The 22,461-nt window shown below is 49.3% G+C and overlaps 2 protein-coding genes across 2 annotated transcripts in view; one reads left to right on the top strand and one right to left on the bottom strand.

Annotated features, from left to right (window-relative positions):
• The window catches only part of LOC135808856 (beta-1,4-galactosyltransferase 2-like), a 2,074-nt gene extending 1,081 nt beyond the window's left edge, over nt 1–993 (bottom strand). Inside the window, exon 1 of the mRNA XM_065322093.1 lies at nt 1–993. This exon is cut by the window's left edge and continues 1,081 nt beyond it. Within this exon, the coding sequence (XP_065178165.1) occupies nt 1–832 (832 nt within the window). The 5' untranslated portion in view covers nt 833–993.
• Nucleotides 994–1,335: 342 nt separating this feature from the next.
• On the top strand, nt 1,336–19,318 carry LOC135808853 (uncharacterized). The gene is made up of 10 exons (XM_065322086.1): nt 1,336–1,539; nt 1,673–5,097; nt 5,951–6,008; nt 6,442–6,525; nt 11,573–11,667; nt 11,968–12,029; nt 12,228–12,286; nt 16,986–17,124; nt 17,429–17,554; nt 18,332–19,318. Exons 1-10 carry the CDS (start codon nt 1,498–1,500, stop codon nt 18,412–18,414), a joined length of 4,173 nt encoding a protein of 1,390 aa, XP_065178158.1. The 5' UTR covers nt 1,336–1,497; the 3' UTR covers nt 18,415–19,318.
• The last annotated feature ends 3,143 nt before the right edge of the window (nt 19,319–22,461 follow it).

The following is a 22,461-nucleotide window of genomic DNA, read 5'->3' as shown; positions in this document are numbered from 1 at the left end:
GATCATCCACTGGTATGTGGTCCACGTCATGGAACACAAAACATGTGTAGCCGTCGTCACGCAGTGCCTCCACAAAGCCAATGTTAAGCAGCATAGCCCGGTTGAACGCACTTCCCAGGTTCTGATCCACAATGTATATGCCATAGTGCAGGCGCTGGTGCTGCAGGAACCGGTGCATGTACTTGAGAAAGATCAGCAAGTGCAGTTCTCGAGTTCTGAACGGCACAATCACAGCCACGCGCTCATCAGTACGGCAATCCGATGGTGCCCACCGACCACCGGCGCGCACATCCTTGTACGCACCGATCAGCTCTTTCTCCGATGGCACTTTTTCCAAGTCAACCTCTCTGCTAGTGACGCCGCCGTCAGGAGGCGAGCAAGTCGGCAGGTTCTTATCGTCCCGTGATTTATTGCCACCGGACGTAGCAAAGTGGCTATTGTGCGTGTAGTGCTCTGTGGCACTGCCGCTGAGCAGCGATTCCAGTGAGCTGACGGGCCGACCACCACCCACCATGCTACGACCTCCATTACCCTGTACCGCTCGACTGTGTCCTGCAGGAGCGAGTCTAGCATTGATGAAGTCCACGTCAACACGTGATGTGTTCGAGCCTGTGCGATCACTCTCAGCGGGTTCTAGGAATTCTTTCTGCAGCACCAGCTTCTGGAGTTGTCTATATTCCTCGCGACCTGGCAAGTGGCTCGCCTCGCTTTTGACTTTGCTGCCCCTCTCTTCCACCGCCGTCCACCATTTCACCATTCCTACCCAAGTCGCGACCGTTATCGTAACGAGAAGTGCCGCTAGAAGCCACAGGAAGCGGCGGAGCGGCGACATGCCCGGAGATTTCACTAGTCGTCCCTGCTGCTATCGCTCTTCCTGAGATCGAGAACGCCGTTCATTGCCCTGTCCTTGCTCTTTTCAGTCGACTTATGCGGGCTGACAAGTCTATGCCAGGAAAGATAAACACTCAGCGCTGATCATTTCAAAAAAGCAAAACAAACCTTCCGTGACGTTGTGACATGTTGGATTGTGCAGTGCATGGATGTGGATGGCAGACAGTACACTGACCTCTGTACAATGCACCACTACAATTTTTGTAGCACTAGCACTGCGCCACCACTGCAGTGCAGTGCGTGTGCAGGCAGTGTGCACGTCTAGCGTCTTGATACTACACAGTACACGTACAGGAAAATGTTTTTAGGGAAAGTACCCAAATAATTATCGAAACAAAATGGCGATCAAAACCCAAGCTTTCATCATCATGGTGATGAGCTGATACGCACGAAACATTCGTAGCGTGGTGCATGGTTCCAGCATGCTTTCTGTGTAAAGTTCTCCTTGAATTTCACATTTTCAGCAGCAGCAGTGTACCTGTTGTGAAGGTCGTGCAATTATTTTGACTTTAGTTGTGGTCGTTTGGAGAGCCTACGAGATGCTCATGGAAGTCCTGTCCTAGTCTCACTTCTCTTCAGCCCTTGTATTTTCTTTCGGTACAAGTGATGTCTGCACGGGACACCCACCACGGCCAGAACGCGACCAGGGTGAGTAGAAACTTTGAACATTTCGTATAATATTAAAATAATCTATTTTCGCTTCCGCATTCTCCTCCAATTTAGGTGAAAAATGACCGAATGCAGTACTGGTTATGCTTCTATTATTTTTGTTCGCTTCCAGGTGCGTCAAGGCAGAAGTGGTGATGATGTTGATCCTAGTGGACAGCCACGAGCTAGGAACAAGCCAATGGCGAATGGTCAACAGCAAGGTGCACGCTCTACTGGTGGTCAGCAGCAGCAGCAGCAGCAGCAGCACCAGCTTCGACCTCGTCACGGCACTGGCGGTGGGAATCAGAAGGACAGGCGAGGCGAGGGGCAGCACGGTCCCCTACGCGCTCCAGGCCAATCTGGTGCAAGCCATGCGGGTGTGACACACGCTAATGGGGCACAAGGTGCTGCAGGTACTGCTGATGCTCATAGGCATCGCCGTGTTAACAGAAATGATGACACCTCAGCTCGTGAAGACGGACATTCTGGGAAGGCGGACCACGCTCAGCACCACAAGCACGCACCAAGTACACATCACCAGCATCCGCACCAACCACACCCACAGCAAGCCCCTCAGAAGGAGAAAAGCGAAAAGGTAGCCGCTCAGGGCGGTCAAAAGCCCCGAGCTCAACGAAACCAGGTGCGGCAGCAGCAGCAGCAACTTGAAGAACCCCTGCAGCACGAGCATCAACAGTCACAGCCACAACAGCCTTTGCGACAACATCAACAACAACCACCTCAACAAGCACCACAACGGCAACAGCAGGCACCACCACCGGTGCACCAGCAGCAGCAGCAGCAACGGCAAACTGCAACACCTAAGGAGCCAAACCATCCACAGCAGCAACAGCAGTTGACTGCGCAGCTTCCCGCTGAACTGGCATACTCCCATTCTCCACAATATCCTAACCAGGCTCAACAGCATACCCAAGCAAATGTCCAGCAGCAGCTACAGCATGCACACCATTCACAACATCAACAAAGTCAGCAGCAGCAGCATCGCCAACCCCACAATCAACATCAGCAGCATACCGCGGCGCCATTGAACAAGCAAGCTGCTCCAGCCGTTGCGGAAGCAGGGAGTGCACAGCAGTATAGGACTCAGCAGCATGGTTCGAATGTACCAGCTCAGCTGCAGACAGCTAGTTTTCATGAAGATCCACAACAGCGCAGGCGTGCTCAGCCCCAAGCCCAGCAATCTGCTCAGCAAATGCAGCATGGAGCTGTGAGCATGGGTCTTGGTGCCATGCCAAATGCACTAGGGCAGGACAGTATGCTACTTGCAACCTCCATTGCGTCCGATATGAGAGGCATGGTCGGCGGTAGCACAGGTCACAGGCCTTCTGAAATGATGTCTGCTGATGATCGTCAGTCTTCCGCTGCTGCTGGCGCTGCTCTAGCCACTGGCAGTGGTGTCACAAGGTCTCCTTATCCAAACCCACCGGTGACACTGCCTGGTCATGGTTCTGCTGTCCTGCAGGGGGATCTGGAGAGGTCTCTGATCCAGCAGCGCCCGCCCACAGGGGAAAGCCTGCGTACTCAGCAGCCAGCTGTCCACAACCCTCCCATGACAGCAATGCCACCATACCCGCCATCTCCCGCAGGAGGAGCAGCAGCAGCAGCAGCTGTGCCACCGCCAGCATCACAATCAGCAGGGGGTCAGCTTGCAACACCGGCTGTACCACTCACCAGTACGCCACGCGAGTCCTGGACTCACTCATTGCCGTCCGATCAGCATGCACCCTTGCCTGCCGTGGCTGGTGTGCAAAGCGACTTTCAAGCTATGGCTAGTGGCTCACCTGGTCGTAACGTGCCTCCACCGAACACTGCCTACAACTCTGGTGCTGTCAGTCAGCCGGGCGAGAACCTTTCCAACACCATCAACTCCACTCTGCCAGCTGGTGGCAGCAACGAATTTCTCAGGACCCTGAATTCACAGCATCAGGATCCAATGGTGCCACCATCTGGGCAACAACACGTCCTGGCCAATTCCAATTCAAGTGTTGCTTCTCCTGCTAGTGCTGGCGGAGAGGCAATGCTGTCCAGGAGTTCAGTAGCCCATAGTGTATCTGGGAATACAGGAATCAAGGAATCTGCACAGAAGCTTCTACAGGCTGGCCCTGGTGTGGTGCAGTCAACACAGCAAACGCGCGCTGTGCCTCCGGGCCTCAAGTCTGACGGCATGTCCCAGTTCCAGCCTCCTTCTTCGTCTTGGAGTGGTCCACCCGACGGCAGTGTCAATGTGGGTAGCATGCAGCATGGTACAGTTTCTGGTACGGCTACTCCTGCCGTGGCCTCCTCTGCTACAAGAACTCCGCCAGTATCTGCTCCTAGTGGTGCTGCCTCTGCATCACCACCATCGTTACCATTTTCATCAGCTGATAGTTTACCGTCTGCCACACCAGCAGCTCTGCCAGCAGCTCGTTTCCCAGAAGGGAACCAAACCCAGCAGTGGCAGCACCAGCAACGGCAGCAGCACCACCAGCAGCAGCAGCAGCTGCAACAACTACAACAGCAGCAGCAACAACATGAACGACAACAGGAGACGCGCTACACCCAGCATCAACAGCAGTCCCAGCATCAGCATCATCACCCACAGCAACATCACGAACAACACCGGCGGCAGGAACATAAGCAGCAGCACCAGCAGCAGGAACATAAGCAGCAGCACCAGCAGCTTCCTCACCAGCAGCAGCACCCACCACAGCAGTCAGACGATGCACACCGTGTGGGTGATTCTGCTGGCCAGGAAAGTAGCTTGTTGCCTGCCACTTCAACCGATAAGCCGAACCTTGACCCAAAGTCAATGCACGTTCAGCCGAATTCAAACCTGCCACCCTCCTCCTTCCAGCAGCAACGGCAACAGCCCGCTGATAATCCGTCCAAACACGCAGATGGCCAGGCTGAAAATGAGAGTACTAGTGAGGGCAGTGCTGCAGTGCATGAGTCCGACATGAGCTCTGCCGCTGCTCCAGACTATCCAGCAGCAATGCCATCGTCCATGTACCCGCATCCGCGCCATTACCCGTTCCCGGCACATCAGATGGCCATGCCTGGTCCACCCATGTTCCAGCAACCCAACCCCTACATGATGCCCTTCAACTGGACGATGCCAATGATGCCGGGCATGGTTCCAGGTATGCCGCCGCCACTGCCGCCACCAGCACTGCCTTCGCATGCCATGTTGCCTATGGCTGAGCGAATGCCAGTGTCTGAGCGTAGTGGTGCTGCCACTGCCACTGGTGGACAACACGGATCCAGCGCCGAGGGCCAGGGTCAAGCAACTGCAGCTGCAGGTGCAGCAGATGATAAACCGGGCAAACCTACGCAATCATCAGTTGAAAACTCTCCCAAGCAGGAGGAGGATGACGAGGTGGATCGGGGCAAGACCGACGAGACTATTGACACTAACATGGCACCACCAACTCTGCCTGAGGTTGGCCGCGGCCATTTTGGGCACACAAAGGAAGAGCAGCAGGCGTTTGCTTCAACCTCTGTTCCGACTGCAAGCACTCCCTCGACAGCAGTTATGCCTTCTGCCGTGACAACTCCTCGCAAGTAAGTAATGTTGACGGCATGGAATGGTCACATTGTTTTTATATTTGGTAGGACCTTGCATGCTTATACAGTAAACCCCGTGAATAACTACCTGAGGTTGTGCATGAGAAAAGTGCTGTTATCACTGAGGTTGAGCGTATGCAGTCAAATGATCACTAGGTGTGAAGATTGTGTTGTTATTCACGAGCTGTTGTTATACCCGAGGTTGACTGTGCATGTGCATGTATCCCGGTATGTGTGGTACGTATTGCAATATGTTGTCCCTTTACTGTACCCTTTTATTTGTAAGGGTATGCGCACACCATATGTATGGCTAGTGCTGTGGGAAAGGGAAAGAGTGTGCATGTGACGGGAAAAGGGGGCTCGTGCTTGCACGACAAGTAAATAATTTAGCGGGGTGAGAAAGGTGCTTTAAAAGCAGTACAATGTAGTGTAGCTTTACTAAGACTGGACACTGCCTGGGAGGTAGAGTTTAGTCCAGCTAACTGCCTCCTCTAATATATACAGTAGGGTAGTCATCACAAAGGGCTTCCTGCTTCAAGACCCCGCTCGACCTCACAGGATAGCAGAACTGTGGTCATGTGTGCCACTTTTTAGTGGCAGCTTTGCTATGCATGCGAGTTTCGAGTATTGTGTAAGCGCACCCTGACTGTGATGCAATTTGTAGAATTTAGAGGCTGTGGACTGGAAGCGAAAAATGCAAGCTGGAATTCTGATCCTGTTTTAGATGGCTAAGCAAGTGAGTCATCATCATTGATGTGGTCTGAGTTGAAATGTTATACCGTATCACTGCGGGGACCATCACCACGAAGAGATTCTTTCTTTCTTTTTATTGAATCTTGTCTCCTTACAGGTTGGGTGGAAATTTTGACCAGAGTGTGCTGCTGGAGGTTGGGGGCAGATTATTCCCGGTATGGCTTGCCGTACTTGATTTTCCTCTTCTTTGTATCAGTGTGTGCATGCGTGTACATGCATTTGTGTTCAGGCATGTGGCATATGCGAGCACGATATTGGAGGAAATTGAATAGTTATTCAGTGCACAGTGCACAGTGGGAGAAGTGAGAGTAAATGCAATTGGAGAAGCTTCACCCAGCTGCAAGTGGAGTTTTGATTGTGCCTCTGTGTACTGGGGTATTTGAAAGTGCGCATTCCTCCATGCATGTGGTTTCTTGAATCGATAGCGCCCCCACAATTCTGTGTTGGAGTCGTTTGATCACACTCCCGCCATACTGTCATGCTGCTATTCTGAGCACTAACGTCCTGTATTGAATCTTGTGCTTGCAGCTGTAGCACCCGAAAAGCACTCTGATATGCTTCTTCGTTTTTTTTGTTCTTGCTATGAAGGTGCTAGCGTCTACGTTCATGCGCTACCCGGACTCTTTGATCGGCAGAATGTTCTCAGGCCAGGCTACAATGGAGCTGAATGAGGTACTGGTGGGACTATATACTGTCGTGTGCATGGCGAGGTGTGTGTGTGTGTGTGTGTGTGTGTGTGTGTGTGTGTGTGTGTGTGTGTGTGTGTGTGTGTGTGCATGTGTGTGTGCATGTGTGTGTGCATGTGTGTGTGTGCATGTGTGTGTGCATGTGTGTGTGCATGTGTGTGTGCGCGCACACGCTGCTGTGCGCATGGAGATGAGTGTGCTAGTGCTTAAAGGGGAAGTTAAAGCTGAAATCAAAATTTCACCAGTTGTAGTCTTCGGGGTGCTGAGTCGAATGGTCTTGGTCCGAGAAAGCTGAGACGCTCCCTTCCTACGTTTATCCCAATCGAACTCGTGCACTTCCACCGAAACTGGGTGACTGCGCCCTACTAGATGGGGATTTGTATGCAAAATGTCACAAAAAGCCCCATTTCGTTCTTATAAAAGCACTGATGACCGCGATTGGCCCATATTTTGCAGTCTTTTGGACGCTGAGTCGACTGGTTTTGGTCCGAAAAGGCTGCGATGCAGCGTTCCTCCTTTATTCCCAATCGAACATGGTTGAACAAGTGGTCACGTGCTCCTGGGTGCCCAAATCACCTGGTCACCACGCCAGCAGGCGACAACTTTCACACCAAGGTTCAACTCGAGTTCAACTCGAGTGACAGGACTGCACCCAAAAAAGGTCAAACAGGCTAGTAAGTTGTACCCTGCAGGCACGGTGACCAGGTGACTGGTGTACGCAGGAGCACGTGACCGCTTGTTCAACCATGTTCGATTGGGAATGAAGGAGGAACGCTGCATTGCAGCCTTTTCGGACCAAAACCAGTCGACTCAAGACTACAACATATGGGCCAATCGCGGTCATCCGTGCTTTTATAAGAATGAAATGGCGCTTTTTGTGACATTTTGCATACAAATCCCCATCTAGTAGAGCGCAGTCACCCAGTTTCGGTGGAAGTGCGCGAGTTCGATTGGGATTAAAGTAGGAAGGGAGCCCCTCAGCTTCCTCGGACCACGACCATTCGACTCAGCACCCCGAAGACTACAACTGGTGAAATTTTGATTTTAGCCTTAACTTCCCCTTTAATGGGTGATGCTAGATCTGACTGATGCTGCACGTAGCCTTTGCGATTTGCTTTCGTGACATATGGGTCTTTTTGATGGAGGAGTAATCAACACTGCTTGTGACGAAGTGCTCTTGATGACTTCACTACCCTGAAAGTTAGCTTACCTCCTGCTCTTGTGGCTGAGGTCATTGTACTTCGAAGTACTGTGTTCTGTGGGAATGCCTTTCACAGTGCATTAACCCTCTCAGTGCCACGGGCGACTCAAGTCGCCCCCGCATGATGACCTGTCAAGTGCCACGGGCGACTCAAGTCGCCCACAAGAAGTTCAATCCACAGAGTCGCCCGTGGAGTTCAGGTTGAATATGGGTCCACAGGAACAAAACTGTTCTGACCTGTGACCAGCGGTTTACGGAATCTAAATTTAGAGATGACGATGTTTCCAGAACAGTCGAGAAACAACAGGGTCGCTATCTATAAATATCGCGAAAATCGAGTCCGAAGTCAGATGAAATCGTAATGGCGGAATTTGCGTCACCCGAGCAGGAGGAAATGCAGGTGGAGGAGGCAGCACCGGAAGATGTTGGCGCTATGATGGATATTGAGGCGTCCTCAGACGAAGAGGGCTTTGAAGGCTTGGGAGGCTCTGATTCGGAAGATGAGGAGGACGTTGTTGCACCAGCACCATTGCCTCTAGGATGGAACCCGACGGCCGCACCTCAAGACCGTGCGCCAAATTGGTTGCCGCAACTTTCCCGCACGCCAGGTGTCACGCTCGACGTTGGTGACAAAGAGCATGTCACACCAAAAACGTGCCTAGATATGTTCGTGACCGACGCTGTCATAGAGGTCGCCGTCGACGAGACAAATAGGTATGCCGGCCAACGACTGGAGAAAATTGGCGATCGCGTCCCCTCTGCAAGAATTCGAAAATGGGTACCAACGACAGAGAAGGAATTTCGAGTCCTATTTGTCATGCTTATTGCGATGGGTATTGTTACTCAGCCAAGCATGGCAGATCACTGGACAACCGACTGGCTCCTGAAGACACCCGGATTCCCCATGATTATGCCCAGAAATAGGTTTCAACTACTACTATCGTGTCTGCACTTCACCAACAACACAACTATCGCTAGAGACGAATCCGGCCGACAGATCGATCCCCTGGCAAAGATCAGAAAATTTATGCAACTGATTCTCGATCGTTTTCGTTGTGTCTACTACCAAGAGTACATAGCCCCCCAGAGTGTGCAACGCCGATCCAGCTCTGCATAGGGTCTTGGTCGAGCGGAATCGGATCTTCTGATGTCATGCGTACACTCCACACCAGTGCAAGGCCGGTCTCGAGGCAGGGCACCATTGTTTTTGATCCAAGAGTACCCGCGACTCCCCGGGTTCCCTTCAGATTTGTACGGTGTTATGACGCAAAGATCCGATTCCGCTCGACCAAGACCCTATGCAGAGCTGGATCAGGCGTTGCACACTCTGGGGGGTTATGTACTCTTGCTACTACCCATCGAAAAATGTGTCTATAGATGAACAAATGATTGGCTTGAAGGGGAGATTGACATTCAAACAATACCTTCCCAACAAGCCTACGAAATGGGATATAAAGGCATTCGTGATGGCAGAATCGACAACAAGCTACGTGTCCGAGTGGGAGGTTTACACAGGAAAAGATACAGGAGAAAACGTACCACAAGGAGAGCTAGAAGATACATCAAAAAGTAGCAAGATTGTCAGAGCATTAGTGCAACATCTGGGCCATGGACAATTACTACAGTTCACCGTCGCTATTTCAGTGGCTCTCTCACCATCGCAAGCTCGGAGCTGTCGGCACCGTCCGCATAAACAGGAGAGGACTTCCTGCAGGGTGCAAAGACAACAGAGCACGGGGAACGGAGGCACGATTCTGGCGAGATGGAAACCTGCTTGCATGCTCCTGGCCTGACAAGAAACCGGTCACAGCACTGTCCACTATCCATGACGGCAGCATCGTCGATGTCGACATCCGCGATCGCCGCGCGCCTGGCGGAAGCTGACGAGTTCGGAAACCCGCTTGCATCGCCACTTACAACAGTTTCATGGACGGCGTGGACAAGGCCAATCAATTGCTACAATATTACGAGTTTCCTCACCGCCACCGTCGCTGGTATCTCGTGCTGTTTCACCAGCTCTGCGAAATGTCCGTCCATAACGCCTGGATCGTCTACAACACCATCAAGGGGACGAGCTACGATTTACTGCAGTTCCAACGCAAGCTCATCGACGATGTGTTCTCCAAACGCAGTGGCCCATTGGAGAGCCCAGGCGGCGGTCAACTCCCGCTGGTACTGGTGCCGCGGACGTGGAGAACGCAACGGCTGACGGACAGACATTTCCAAGACAAGATTGAGAACTCGAAGCCTGACTGCTGCGTTTGCAGCCAACGTCCGCACCACAGGAAACAAACCGTTTTGTGCAGTGTTAGTGCACCGAATGTCAGCGCGCGATGTGCCCTGGAGAATGTTTCCGCAGATTCCATACGCTACGTAATTATCGAATCATCCACCACGATTAGAACGGCCATCTGCTATGATCCACCGATTGTCCCACGATCATCTTGCTCCATTTCTTCTTCCATGTAGTTGTTTTAGTTGCTGAAGTAAACTAGTGCAAGTAGAGGAAATGCATCGCTACATTCCTGTGTTCATGCAAATCATCACAAGAACACATGTAGCTTGAGAACCAAAACCGCTACTGAATTCGGATTTTTTTACTTGCAAAATCTTTCTATCCTGCATGTTTCGTATATACATCAAGTCTTGATACGATGGATCTATCTTAGATATTTTCGTTTTTGAAATTTACCATGTCCGTTAGAGAAATTTTGAACGAGAGAGCTTGGAAGCTCAGGGCCCTGCGCTATGCTTTGTTGCCTAGCTCATCGTGCATGTTGTTAGAACTGAAAATGCTTTTTCCTTTGATTAGCTACATCATTGTATTGCGAAAACGTTTCAATGAGATACTGAAGTAACGTCTTCTGCATAGCTATGGGAGCGGCGCTGAATCTGCCGATCACGGGCGTTCTGGAGTTGACGGGATGTCTGTCCTGACGTTTCCTGGGACTGGCGCTGACTCTGCCGATCACGGACGTTCTTCTTCTTCTTATTATTATACTGACGGCAACTAACATCCATTCTGATTGCATTTACTCGTCTCCCTACTTCGTAGTTCTTTCTAGAAAATCTCCCCATACAGCAGGGAGTCGTTTACATTATGACTCCCTGCTAAAGATCTACATGACTGTATATACGTTATAAGTATTATGCTATCGGCCTACATGCGATTCCCGGGCTGGTCGACAGGCGGCCCAGCCAGCCTGCTAGTGGGATCTCGGCCTCGCACACAAATCCACACAAAATGTTACTGCACTGAATGCATTCCCCCGATACACTTCGCATATATACTCATTCTATTGTTGGTACCGTACCCTTGATGGTACGGGACAGGTACGGGATAGCGCCAGGCATTTCGATGGCACAAACAAACAAAAATATCGGGGCCAGCTGTCTTTGCTAGTACGGTACAGTACGGGACAGATACGGGATAGCGCAAGGCGTGACACAAACAAACAAACAAACAAACAAACAAACAAACAAACAAATAAACAAACAAACAAACAAACACCAAATTAAAGCTGTGTGGACCCTGGCTAGCGCCAGACGTTACTGAAGTAACGTCTTCTGCATAGCTACGGGAATAAAATCTCTTGGCACTGAGTGGAGTACCACGTCAGCTGATGCCTGGCACTGAGTAAAGTGACCCTTGTCAAGTACCTCTGGCACTGAAAGGGTTAACAGTTTTGACTGGTTTTTCAATTCAGAGGCAAGCTGTTACGAGTGAAATAGGTGTGAGGGAAGGTGAGAGAAGTTGAAATTTCATGGATCATCGCCTTTTTTGGTTGTGTACTTATGATATACAAACCTGTCTTGTGTGTACTTATTGCAGCGGGGTGCTTTTGCTTTCGACCGTGATAGCAATTTGTTTGAATGTCTGCTGGCTTTCTGTCGAACTGGTAGCTTCTACCCGCCTCCGTTCTACAGGTAATGTTACACTATCCCATTGAGTGGTGCACGTACATGCAAGGATGCAGCAGATATGTTTGACTTTTTAGTAGGCTGTGCTCTGTGCTGTGCTATATGGCTTTTTTCCTGTTTGAATCAGCTTGTGCATGCTTTTGTGTCATGGCCGGGAAGCTGTCTCCTGGCCAGCAGGTGCTAGTAGTCGACCGGTGTATCTGTGTATGCTTGTGCAACAAGAGATTGGCAGACATGCATATGTTGCGTAAAGAGCCAATTTTGGTCATGTGAATGGATTTTCAATTATTGTGTTTGTATGCACAGCATTGCTGCTATCCAAGAAGAGGCCAAGTTTTTTGGACTGTCCAAGTATATATTCGTGCCTGGTGAGTGAGTGGGTGTGGGTGTTGATGGTTACTACTGAAAAATTCTACTATCTAATAGCATTCTATCGCCCAGCCTGAGAGAGCAGTAATTTTCTGAACATAGTGGTATTGTCTCTGTTTTGCTGTAGCTGTTCTTGAGATGCTCCAATGCTCCTGATTATTTCTGCTCCCTTGTACGCCATGTTTCCTTATGTGCAGGAATGTCTGTAACAAGTCGTCATCCAGTCTGCTTCTATCGAGACTCGCAGCATATTCTGGTGAGGTCTACAGTCCATTCATAAAAAAATGGGTCCTGGCTCTGGCGAGCTCCCGTATTTGGCGATTTTTCGTGATTTCATCGTACACAGTGCAGTGCTGCGAACTTTGGAATTTGAAAAAGGGTCCAAAAAGGGTGCCTGAACTGGGGTTCGAACCGCAGAATGCACTGTTGCAGGCGGGGTCAAACGGCCTGGATTTTGATGGTTTTTCCCAATTCAGTGCTTTTGGGGCAAAACCTGGCCGAAATCCTATTCTTGCTATGGCTTGCTTTTTGGACAAAAAAACTTCAGAAACATAATTGGAAGAGGATTCCATATGGGATTGCAGAAAAAAATTCTAAAAAAACTCAACGTTTGACCCATTTATGGCCAAAAGCTAGAAGTTCATTTTTTTCTGAATGGACTGTAAAAGCCTGAAATATAAAATTTGAAAAAAAGCTGTCACGTGTTGGGGTTTCCAGCATCAAAAATGCGCGCACACGCACTCACAGTGCAAGGATGTGCAGACGCATGTTATTAGTAGTAGTAGTAGTACATGTAGTTGTATTTATTATTTTAATAGGGGAACCCTACAGACGGTGTCGTCTTATTACAGGGAACCCTGTGAATGATTGACACAATTGAGCAAACTCTGAGCGAATAATGACATGATACGATGCACAAACGTTAATAGCCAGAATACATGTACAGGTGGAATCCTGATAATTCCAATATGGCTTAGGCCGCGGTCACACCAAACAAGCCGTTTCCCGCTTGCGCTGAAAGTGGCTTGTGCTGAATTTGGGCGGTTGGTCACACCACTTCGCGAAATCGGCTGGATTTTTTTGTGTGCTAGAGTTTTTTTTCTTCCCGCTCATTTTTGAATATGATTTTATCTTGTTTTCCCGTCCGCCTTCTCCAGCACACGTCTTCAGTTCGTCCAAGATCCACGCTCTCTTTCTGGTATTTTTTTCACAGTGGTCTCATACTTGGTTTTTGCTTCAAACCAAAGCTCCAGTAGTCGCCGCTCCAGTGCTACTGTCCAGGATTCCATGATGACCGACTAAAAGGCAAGGAGAGAAGTTTCACCAACAACGAAAGCCGGAAGGTGGCAGAACACGATGCAAGCTGCAAGATCATGCCAAGATGCGCTTTGAACGAGTTTATTTTTCCCGCCACTGCGCCAGAATGGCTGAAAGTGGCTGAATCCATTCAGCGCTCCCATTCAGCGCTTTGAAAACGGCTGACTGCTGAAAAAGGCTGAAGCCGAAAATTCAGCCGTTTCCGTAGCGACGATGACGTCAAAAAGCGCTTTTTTCCGCTGAATGGCTGAATCGCGCTTGGTGTGACCGCGGCCTTAATTAGAACATACTGCTTAAAGGGGAACTGTCACCAAAAAATTTCTTTGTCTTATCTTGTAGTTCTTTGGCTCCTGATCACGATGGTGTTATTCGTTTTTCTCTGCGATGACTGGAAGTGGGTGAAAACTTGAAAAGAAGGTCCCCAAAATTGTCCCGAAGTACCGAGTGACGCCACGCCGGACTTGACCTCCACGCGTACATTCATCGTCAAAAACGAAGTCCAGCCCGTGTGCTGGTCGATCGAGCCAACTGTTCGATGTACGGTGCACGCTTGCCTTCTGAACTCGGACACTCGATGTGTACGTTGTACACAATGAGAACGCCAAAAAGGGACAAAATAAACAAAAGTCGACAGCAGTTTGTCGCACTGGTACTTCCTCCACGAAGCTCCAGCTCTTTGTTTTATTTGTGATTACGAAGGAGTCGAAGGATGTTTGTTTGCTGTTAGTGTGACACACATACCTCGTACTTGAAAATTATGCCGTTGTATCGAAGGTGGCGGTGTTGCCCACCCGGCTCTGAAATGAAAGACGTCAGAGTTTGTCATCTGCATCTTCAGCAACATCGCCAGATGAATTGCCTTCACGTACCTACATCGCGTTCCTTTGGGGCTCGGGTTGGTGGTGCTATCGCCGGCCGGAGGAGTACTGTTTTCTGCATACGCACTCATCATCGTGTTGTTCCTCACACGAAAAGTTCAAAACAACAACGTACTTCCGTGCTCACAAAATAAAACTTACTTAGATCCTCGCGGAAGAAGTCAAAAAGGTGAAAGCTCAGCTGCTTTTTATTTTGATTTGGCTGTGTAGCTGCACGTAGGTCTCTGCCTCTTTGGCATTCTCCTTCGGTACGACGTACCCATCTGTGTTACAGTTCAAAAGGCACACGTGCACCGTACATTGGAACAGCTAGCTCGATCAACCAGCACACGGGCTTGACTTCGTTTTTGACGACGAATGTACGCGTGGAGGTCAAGTCCGGCGTGACGTCACTCGGTACTTCGGGACAATTTTGGGGACCTTCTTTTCAAGTTTTCACCCACTTCCAGCCATCGCAGAGAAAAACGGATAACACCATCGTGATCAGGAGCCAAAGAACTACAAGATAAGACAAAGAAATTTGTTGGTGACAGTTCCTCTTTAATAGAGAGGTTTTGCAGAGCGAACGTTTGCAATGATTTTCGCGTTCCGGGTTGCGAAAACTATTGCGAACGTTCGCGCGAAATTTGTGTTTTGCATGTTTTTCGCTCCAAGAAATTTTCGCGTGCACTCGCTTGTTTGAGAAGTGGTCTTCATCCGATTATTTTGTTGTTGCGAGTGGCGGCACCCTGAGTCACGGCCTGAGACGAGAGCTCTATGACTACCTTGTCCATGGCCGGAGACCCACAGACAAACGGGTTGGCTTGTGCCGTAATCTGACGCATCAACACCTGAAATTCAAAAAGGCACCAAGTCGTTGATGTAACCGACTCTGAGCAGTGAGAAGACGAGCAGGCAGGAGATCAGAGATGGTTCCGGAGATGAAGCAACACGGGCTGCCACAAGTACATGTATAGGAAAGCTAGCACCCGCGGACCAAGCCAAGAGTAGAGATCAAGCACAAACATGAAGATTGAGGGTGGCTCACCGTGCACCAGGCTGACCAGCGGTCCACAAAGAGCGAAAATTACTGCGAAAGTTTGTTTCGCGTTTCCTGCAACTTTCGCGTTCAAAACTGCGAACGTTCGCACGAAGTTTCGCTTTTCGTGACGTCAAACGAAAATTCGCGCGAACGTTCGCTCTGCAAAACCTCTCTAATTAGAAGTTTCTTCCAGGACCGATTTCTGTCAATACGGTTTCCACATAACAATTTCTGATAGTTGGAACCTCGAACTGGGTATGTCCGGTTAATTAGAAGTCCCACGGAATCCACTTACATAGAAAATGTGTGGGATTTGTGCTGATAATTCGAAGTTAGCAAACCGTAATTAGAATTTCACTTCATTTTCTGCAAATCAGTTTGGTTTGAAGGCGCAGGCAGTTCAGTGTCCACTAAATCTGTGTCTAAGGTGCATAGTGCAGCTCTGCGTGTCAATGAGAGCATTTTGACATACATAATGTATTGTGGGTACATGTTTGGATAATTAGAATGTCCCGATAATTAGAAGTTTTTCCCGGCATGTTGGTGCTCGAATTATCAGGATTCCACCTGTAGTACTAGCTTTATAGTGGCGAATATTACTGGCTATATCATAGCCCATGCTTTCAACCTTTTTATTGATAACCCATGTTTTTATCCCTTGTTTTCGACCTGGGACAACTTCCACCCTGGACAGAGCTTTAGCCCTGCATTCTGCCGGTGCTTTCTCTTGTCTTTTGTCCACCAAACTGATTGTTGCGGCCCATGCGAAGGCCTTTGGTTCTACTAGGAATTGATGCCAACGTGAAGAAACACTATAATAAGAAGTACCACAGTCCATTCGTTGGAAAGTGGCACCCTAACTTTAATTTACATCTTAGTAGATGCAATAAAATAGTCGTTTTCTTTACACAGGCCCCATTGTATGACCCGTGCTATTCATCCTGTTAACTTTCCCGATGGAAGTATACCCTAAAAATCATTTTTTCACCAGTTGTAGTCTTCGGGATGCTGAGTCGAATGGCCTTGGTCCGAGGAAGCTGAGGCGCTCCCTTCCTCCTTTATTCCCAATCGAACTGGACACTTCCACCGAAACTGGGTGGCTGCGCCCTACTAGATGGGTATTTGTATGAAAAATGTCACTAAAAGCGCCATTTCGCCCACATGTTGTAGTCTTTTGAACACTGAATCGGCTGGTTTTGGTCCGAAAAGGCTGCGATGCAGCGTTCGGCTCTTATTCCCAATCGAACACGGCTGAGCAAGCGGTCACGTGCTCGTGTGTGCGTAGTCACCTGGTCACTGTGCCTGCAGGCTACAACTTTCACACCAAGGTTCAACTGAAAGGTTCAACTCGAGTGACAGGAACGCGCCCAAACAGGCTGTAAGTTGTAGCCTGCGAACATGGTGACCAGGTGACTGGTGTGCGCATGAGCCCGTGTTCGATTGGGAATAAGGGCTGAATGCTGCACCGCTGCTTTTTCGGACCAAAACCAGTCGACTCAGCGTGCATAATACTACAGGTAGACTCCCTCTAATTCGAATACGGCAAATTCGAACATTCCGTGTAATTCGAACTTTTTCGTCGTACCGATCTCCTGCAAGTCGAAATTTTGTTAGGCTTCTTCTTTCCGTTTCTTATCCATGTATGTTATGCTTTTCAGCGGTTCTCAGTCTGTAGGGCCCAGGCTGTGCTGTAATGCAAACTTTCTTTGTGTGGCCGTATTGTGTGTTTGTTTGTGCAGAACACGCCGGTGACTGATGTGAAGGCAGTGCATTCAGATCATGTGACCTTTACACTGCAAGATGGTGACACGTTGCTAATAGAGAACATCATCACAACCTCACCATGTCACCTTTTTCTGGACATCTATGACTTGGATGGTGAGTGGGTTTCTGGTGGAGCACAACTCTTCCATTGTCAAGTTTTTTTCTAGCACCGTTGCTTGCAAGTACATGCATTCTACCATGCTGTTGGAAGTGTTATGTACTTTGGTTTATGATAAACCAGACATGGCCACACACATGGGAGGTGAATAGCACTAAGTACATGTGCATTCAGGTATGGTACCACCAGACAGTAGCGTACACAGAGAGGTAAAGCTGTACTTCCAAGTTGAAAGAATGCATGTACATGTACTAGCGTTTGCTTATTGCCGTTTGGTTTGACCATTGTGTGCTGTATTAGGGAGCAAGCCTACGACCCGTGACTTTGTCGTTTATGATCCGTATCAGTCTGAAGCTTGGCGGACATATCGTTTCCAGTCGAACCAGCGTCTTGACTTTAAGCTAGTGTCCTTGGAGAATACATCTGGTAAGCAGTATGTGGTAGTTATTAAGATTGTTGATCATCCCATAATTCCTAACCTTGCCTTTCGGAGAGCACTGTGCATGGGCGTGCGTGCTCTTGTGAGCGTGTCTATGGATCAGTGTAGGTGTGTGCAGCTGTGTATCTTTGTGTGCGTGCATGGGGTGTATGTCGGTGTGGGAGAGGGGAGGGGGGGGGGGGGGGGGGTGCTCTGGGCTGTGGAAACCCTGTCCTAAGGCTCATGGTTGCATTAGTTATTACCAAGAGCATTTGACTTCCAACGGTGTGCAACTCTGCATATGGGGTCTCCGAAGGTGAAAACGTGCACCGCGTGTTCCAGGTACGTGTTGTACTGCGTGCACCGAGGGCCAGTGTACCCGCAGTCTGGACATTTGTCACAGCAATGTTAAAGACTCGTGTACGCTGAGTGGATGTCTTTCAGGAAGGCAAGCCGTAGTCTGAATAAACTCTCCTGATTGTTACTAGTGCTAATTGCTCCTCCGTGATGCCAACCCTTTGTTCCGGAAAGTCAGAATCTAGTCGCCAAGTAGCCAGTTTGTCATGTGCATTCCTTTCACTAGTAGTGCTCCATGCTTTGGCAAATCAGCAGTTCACGTTGCATGGCGGACTTTGCATTCATTTTGTTCCTTCTGGTCACCCATGAGCTGCCATTCCAGGATTCTTTCCACGGATAGCCGTGTGGTGAAGCTTTTCTCGTTGCATTCAGAGCTTCTAGCCGAGCGCATCTCTTGGTGCTGTATGTTCTCTGTGCCTGCCCCACAGTATCGATGAAGATAACCTTCCGGCAAACATACTGCTTTCCAGCGTGTAACCAAGTCTTCTCATGTGTACAGAATGAAGAGTAGCTACTTCACTCTTGCCGGCAAGTGTCAGAGTAGCTACTTCACTCTTGACGGCAAGTGTCCGTGCGGCCAGCGACGGTGTTTGTGCTGACATTATTGCTTTCAATCATGGTATTTTCAATTCGAGTGTATCCCCCCCCCCCCCCCCTCATACTTTTACCCTCCATATATATAACCATACGCCTAGACGACGTCATAAAAGTGTCAATATATGCTTTGTTCGCGCAAGACAGCACGTCTACAATATTATTCTTAACCCAGCATGTAAACATTAGGATCGTGCTCTTTTACTCCGTCTCGCCAGCCCTCACCGCCCGCCACTGCTGCTCTTGCCGCCGAGCAAGGGAACATGGTTGCAAGGGAAGGTGGGTGCCGGCGGGTGGTTGATGAGCATGTAGTGTGACCTGTGCTGCTTGCTTTATAGCACACACACACACATACACATACCCTGAGTACAGTCTTTCTTGCATGCCACTATCAAAGCGTACTGCAGGCGTCCACGAAAGTCATCATACTTTCTTTTTTGATATTCCTCCCTAAGCTGATGCGGACTTTTCAAGAATCCTGCCATACCGTTCCAATGGAACACGCTTTCTCTCACCAGTTTTCATCGCACAGCTGGCCTACTACCATTGGTGCAGGCTGTGGATTTAAGTTTTTTTTTTATTGCTGTGATGGGTCCCCTTCTTCCTGTGCTGTCTGGTGCACTGAAGAACCTGCATGCTGGCTGATCACAGCTCACTGCTGCCTAGTGACATTAGTTTCCATTCTTTCTTTTCCTGTTTTTGCTGGCGTTTTTCACCTGGTGTAGCTTGTTTTCCAGTATAGGGTAACTGGCGAAGTCCTCTGGACTTATTTTTTAATTTTCTGCCTACGTTTCTGTTTGTTTGTGATACTATTTCCGTTATCTGTTGTGTCGTCTTGGTGAACAAGGCCGGTGGACCATAAGCTGTAACTGTGTGTCCTGGTCTTTTCGGTCCACTATAAAGTTTTGACATTAACCATTCTGTTGTTTCCTGGGGCCAAGGTACCGTGTTTTCCGGAGTATAAGCCACACTTTGAACACTCAAAATTCACCCCTAAAATGGGGGGGGGGGGGTGCGGCTTATACTCCGATGATCAAATTAATGGTGATAAAATAGGACAGACGTCTGTATTTCGTGGCCAAAAAAATGGGGGGATGCAGCTTATACTCCGGACAATAATTATGGTAATGGTTTTCACTTTGGAACATTTTCCCTATCGGTTTCCTTTCTTTTGCGTACTTGCATGTTGGGGATAGATCAACATGCATGGCCAAAAGTCAATGGCACCAGCCACCAACTTACTTCCAAGTACTGCTCATTGAAATCTGATCAAGCGAGTGAATGACACGCCAGGCGCTGTACGAGCTGTACAGCCCTAGACCTGCGAGCACTGGGATGGTGAACTGGTGCAGGCCACAACACTTGCTTCACATGAGGGAGTCGTAAAATACCAGTATTTTACGACTCCCTGCTTTACATGGTCTGATTTCATTGAGCAGCACTGTTCTTCAAAGCAGGGAGTAGTAAAAAGCAATATTTTACTACTCCCTGCTTTGAAGTATACATGAAACAATGTCCATGTATGGCTTTGGTTACTCTAGCTGGTCACCTATCGTGCATTCGGATAAAATGAATCAGTAGATGCATGTATATCTCCTGCACAGTTGTGTGTACAAAGAGAAGGTCATCCTGTCACACATTGATTGCGGCCAGGGGCGATCGGTTGCCAGTGCAACCTAACGTTGGGTTGGCTCCAGGATTCCAGGCTGTCGTCACATGCGTGAGCTGCACACATTGATGGCACTGCAAGTTTCACTCAGTCAGGACATAACAAGTGTGCATGGTCTACCTTGATCATTTATCTGGAATAGGACTTCGAAGTAGTTGATTAACAACCACAATGCACCCTGTATATTGCTGATGTCATCTTGGTGGCTTAGCTGAATGTGCATTCCTCACGAAAATGCACACAATCTAGTACGCAAAGGGTCAAACACACGTGCCTGCCTGCCCGCACACACACTGCACTGTACTTGCTCACCGTGCCAAAACTGTCACGTGGGTCTCCCCGGGAGAGGGGAGAGAAGAACTCAAAAGGAATCTTAGAACGCGGATTCAATCGGCTATCGAACCGCCCAACGACCAACACCCCCTGAAATCTCCAAACTATGGAGCCTCGGAGCCTTGAAACACCCAGCTTTTGTTCGGTGCCCGAACATCTTGTTCTGCGGAGACTGATTCAGCACCAGTTTTTCGTCAATGTGTTACAGGTACACTCTGTCGAAGAGTGTGAGAAAGATCATGTGATGCCTACTACAGTACAGCACCACACCGGCATGTACTCAGGCTCTACTGCTGCTGCTCCTACTAGAGTCGATGCCGTTGCGCCATTGTCTGATGTTAGTGTCTGACGTGAGTCAGCAAGAGTACATAAAGCGGCTTATGTACTCTTGGTGTCAGTGTATGAAGTGGGCCCACTAGCACTGGTTTGCCACTCAATACAGTATCTATACGATATATTGTCATTATTTTGTGTAACCTAGAAAAGCCTGAATGAAAAACCTGACTACTCGGCTAAATGAAATGTAAAATGTAGGGCAGCACGGTGATTGAAGCAGTGGCTAGCAATGAACACTGTGAGAGCTGCCCATGCAATGATCAGGTCTCGGCAGTACGGCTCCCTGACTGTGTTCAGGGCATGTCTTATACATGCTGAAGACAGATTCACTGTCTAAACAGAAAACAATGCCTGGACGTCAGGGCCAAGAATGCAGTCACTGAGTGCATTGGTTTCTGTGCACTGACATTGCATAGCCGTCCAGACAGTGCGTCTACTATGTCTGCCATTCACTATGAGCATTGCTATCAACCTATGAGCATTGGGCCTTACACTGTCAAGTCGAAGACACGTGACGTCGACGGCAGGCCAATGTTGCCCAGCTCTGAGTGGCCGGCTGATCTGGAGAGCGGGACTTGGCATGCTCTGCTGCAGGTGGTGACTGCAGTTTGTCAGCCAAGGCATGATGTAATCCATTGGCCGTGATGGTATGCCACACTGGGCTGTCAGGTCACACCGTACACACGTATGGCACCGGTCAGTTGCCTGATGTCTCCATGATCAGGTCAATACGTGATCAACAACCCAGACTGGTTGAGCACGTCAGTCGTCACACTTTGCCATATCAATGGCCATCCAGTGTGTTGGCTGCCCATCGTGAACGAAATAAACCAGTGATCCATCCGTGCCTGAAATGCATAATACGCAGCCAAGTCCCTGTAGTCAGTGACAATGTGAGGTGCGTACAGTCGCCATGGCTTAGAACTATGGTCTGCAGCAGAGCAGTCAAAGTCGGAATTCCAATCATGGCTGTGCATGTGGCACCCGACTTTGAAACCGGTATGGCTTGGCACTTGTTAGTATTATGGCGTTTACATGCGTATTCCTTCGGCAATTCCGCGCAAGCCACGTCGCCTACCTTCAAGGCTTCATACGTCAGAAGTACTTGCAAAGTCCATACGTCATGGTTCGGTGAACTCGCTGCTTCACGTGCTGCTCGCATAGATGAAGATCATCGACGCCTTTGCTTCATCTTCCCGGCATTATCCGTCACCTTCGAGCTTCGTGGGCTTTCGCCGAAATCCCTTCGGGTGGTTCAGTGGTTGGCTTGGAACTCTTCCATCGAGGCCAACCCTTGCGTAAGCGGTTCGGATTGATCACGATCGATGGGTTGGCTCTGCACGTGGTAGCGTCCTGGTGGGTCTTTCTTCCCTCGTCCTTCACTGCACGCTTGCCCGCCGTCGCGTCGGACTATAAATTCGACGGTCAAGCGCACCTTCGCCCATCCCAGGTCACTAGTGTCATTTGCAGCACCACCGTCCACAAACGTTCAGTGTAACTTGCAGCACCGTCCACAAACATTTCTTTCTTGCGTGGTGTGGACACTGCTGAAGAACGCCATTGTTATGCCTCGCTTGCTTTTGCCCCTTGTAGATCTACTAGTAGGTAGTCCCGTCGCGAGTCGGC

The sequence above is a fragment of the Sycon ciliatum genome, chromosome 2 (genome assembly GCF_964019385.1).
Source record: "Sycon ciliatum chromosome 2, ocSycCili1.1, whole genome shotgun sequence".
NCBI lineage: Eukaryota > Metazoa > Porifera > Calcarea > Leucosolenida > Sycettidae > Sycon > Sycon ciliatum.
This window is presented reverse-complemented; position numbering and strand designations above follow the sequence as displayed.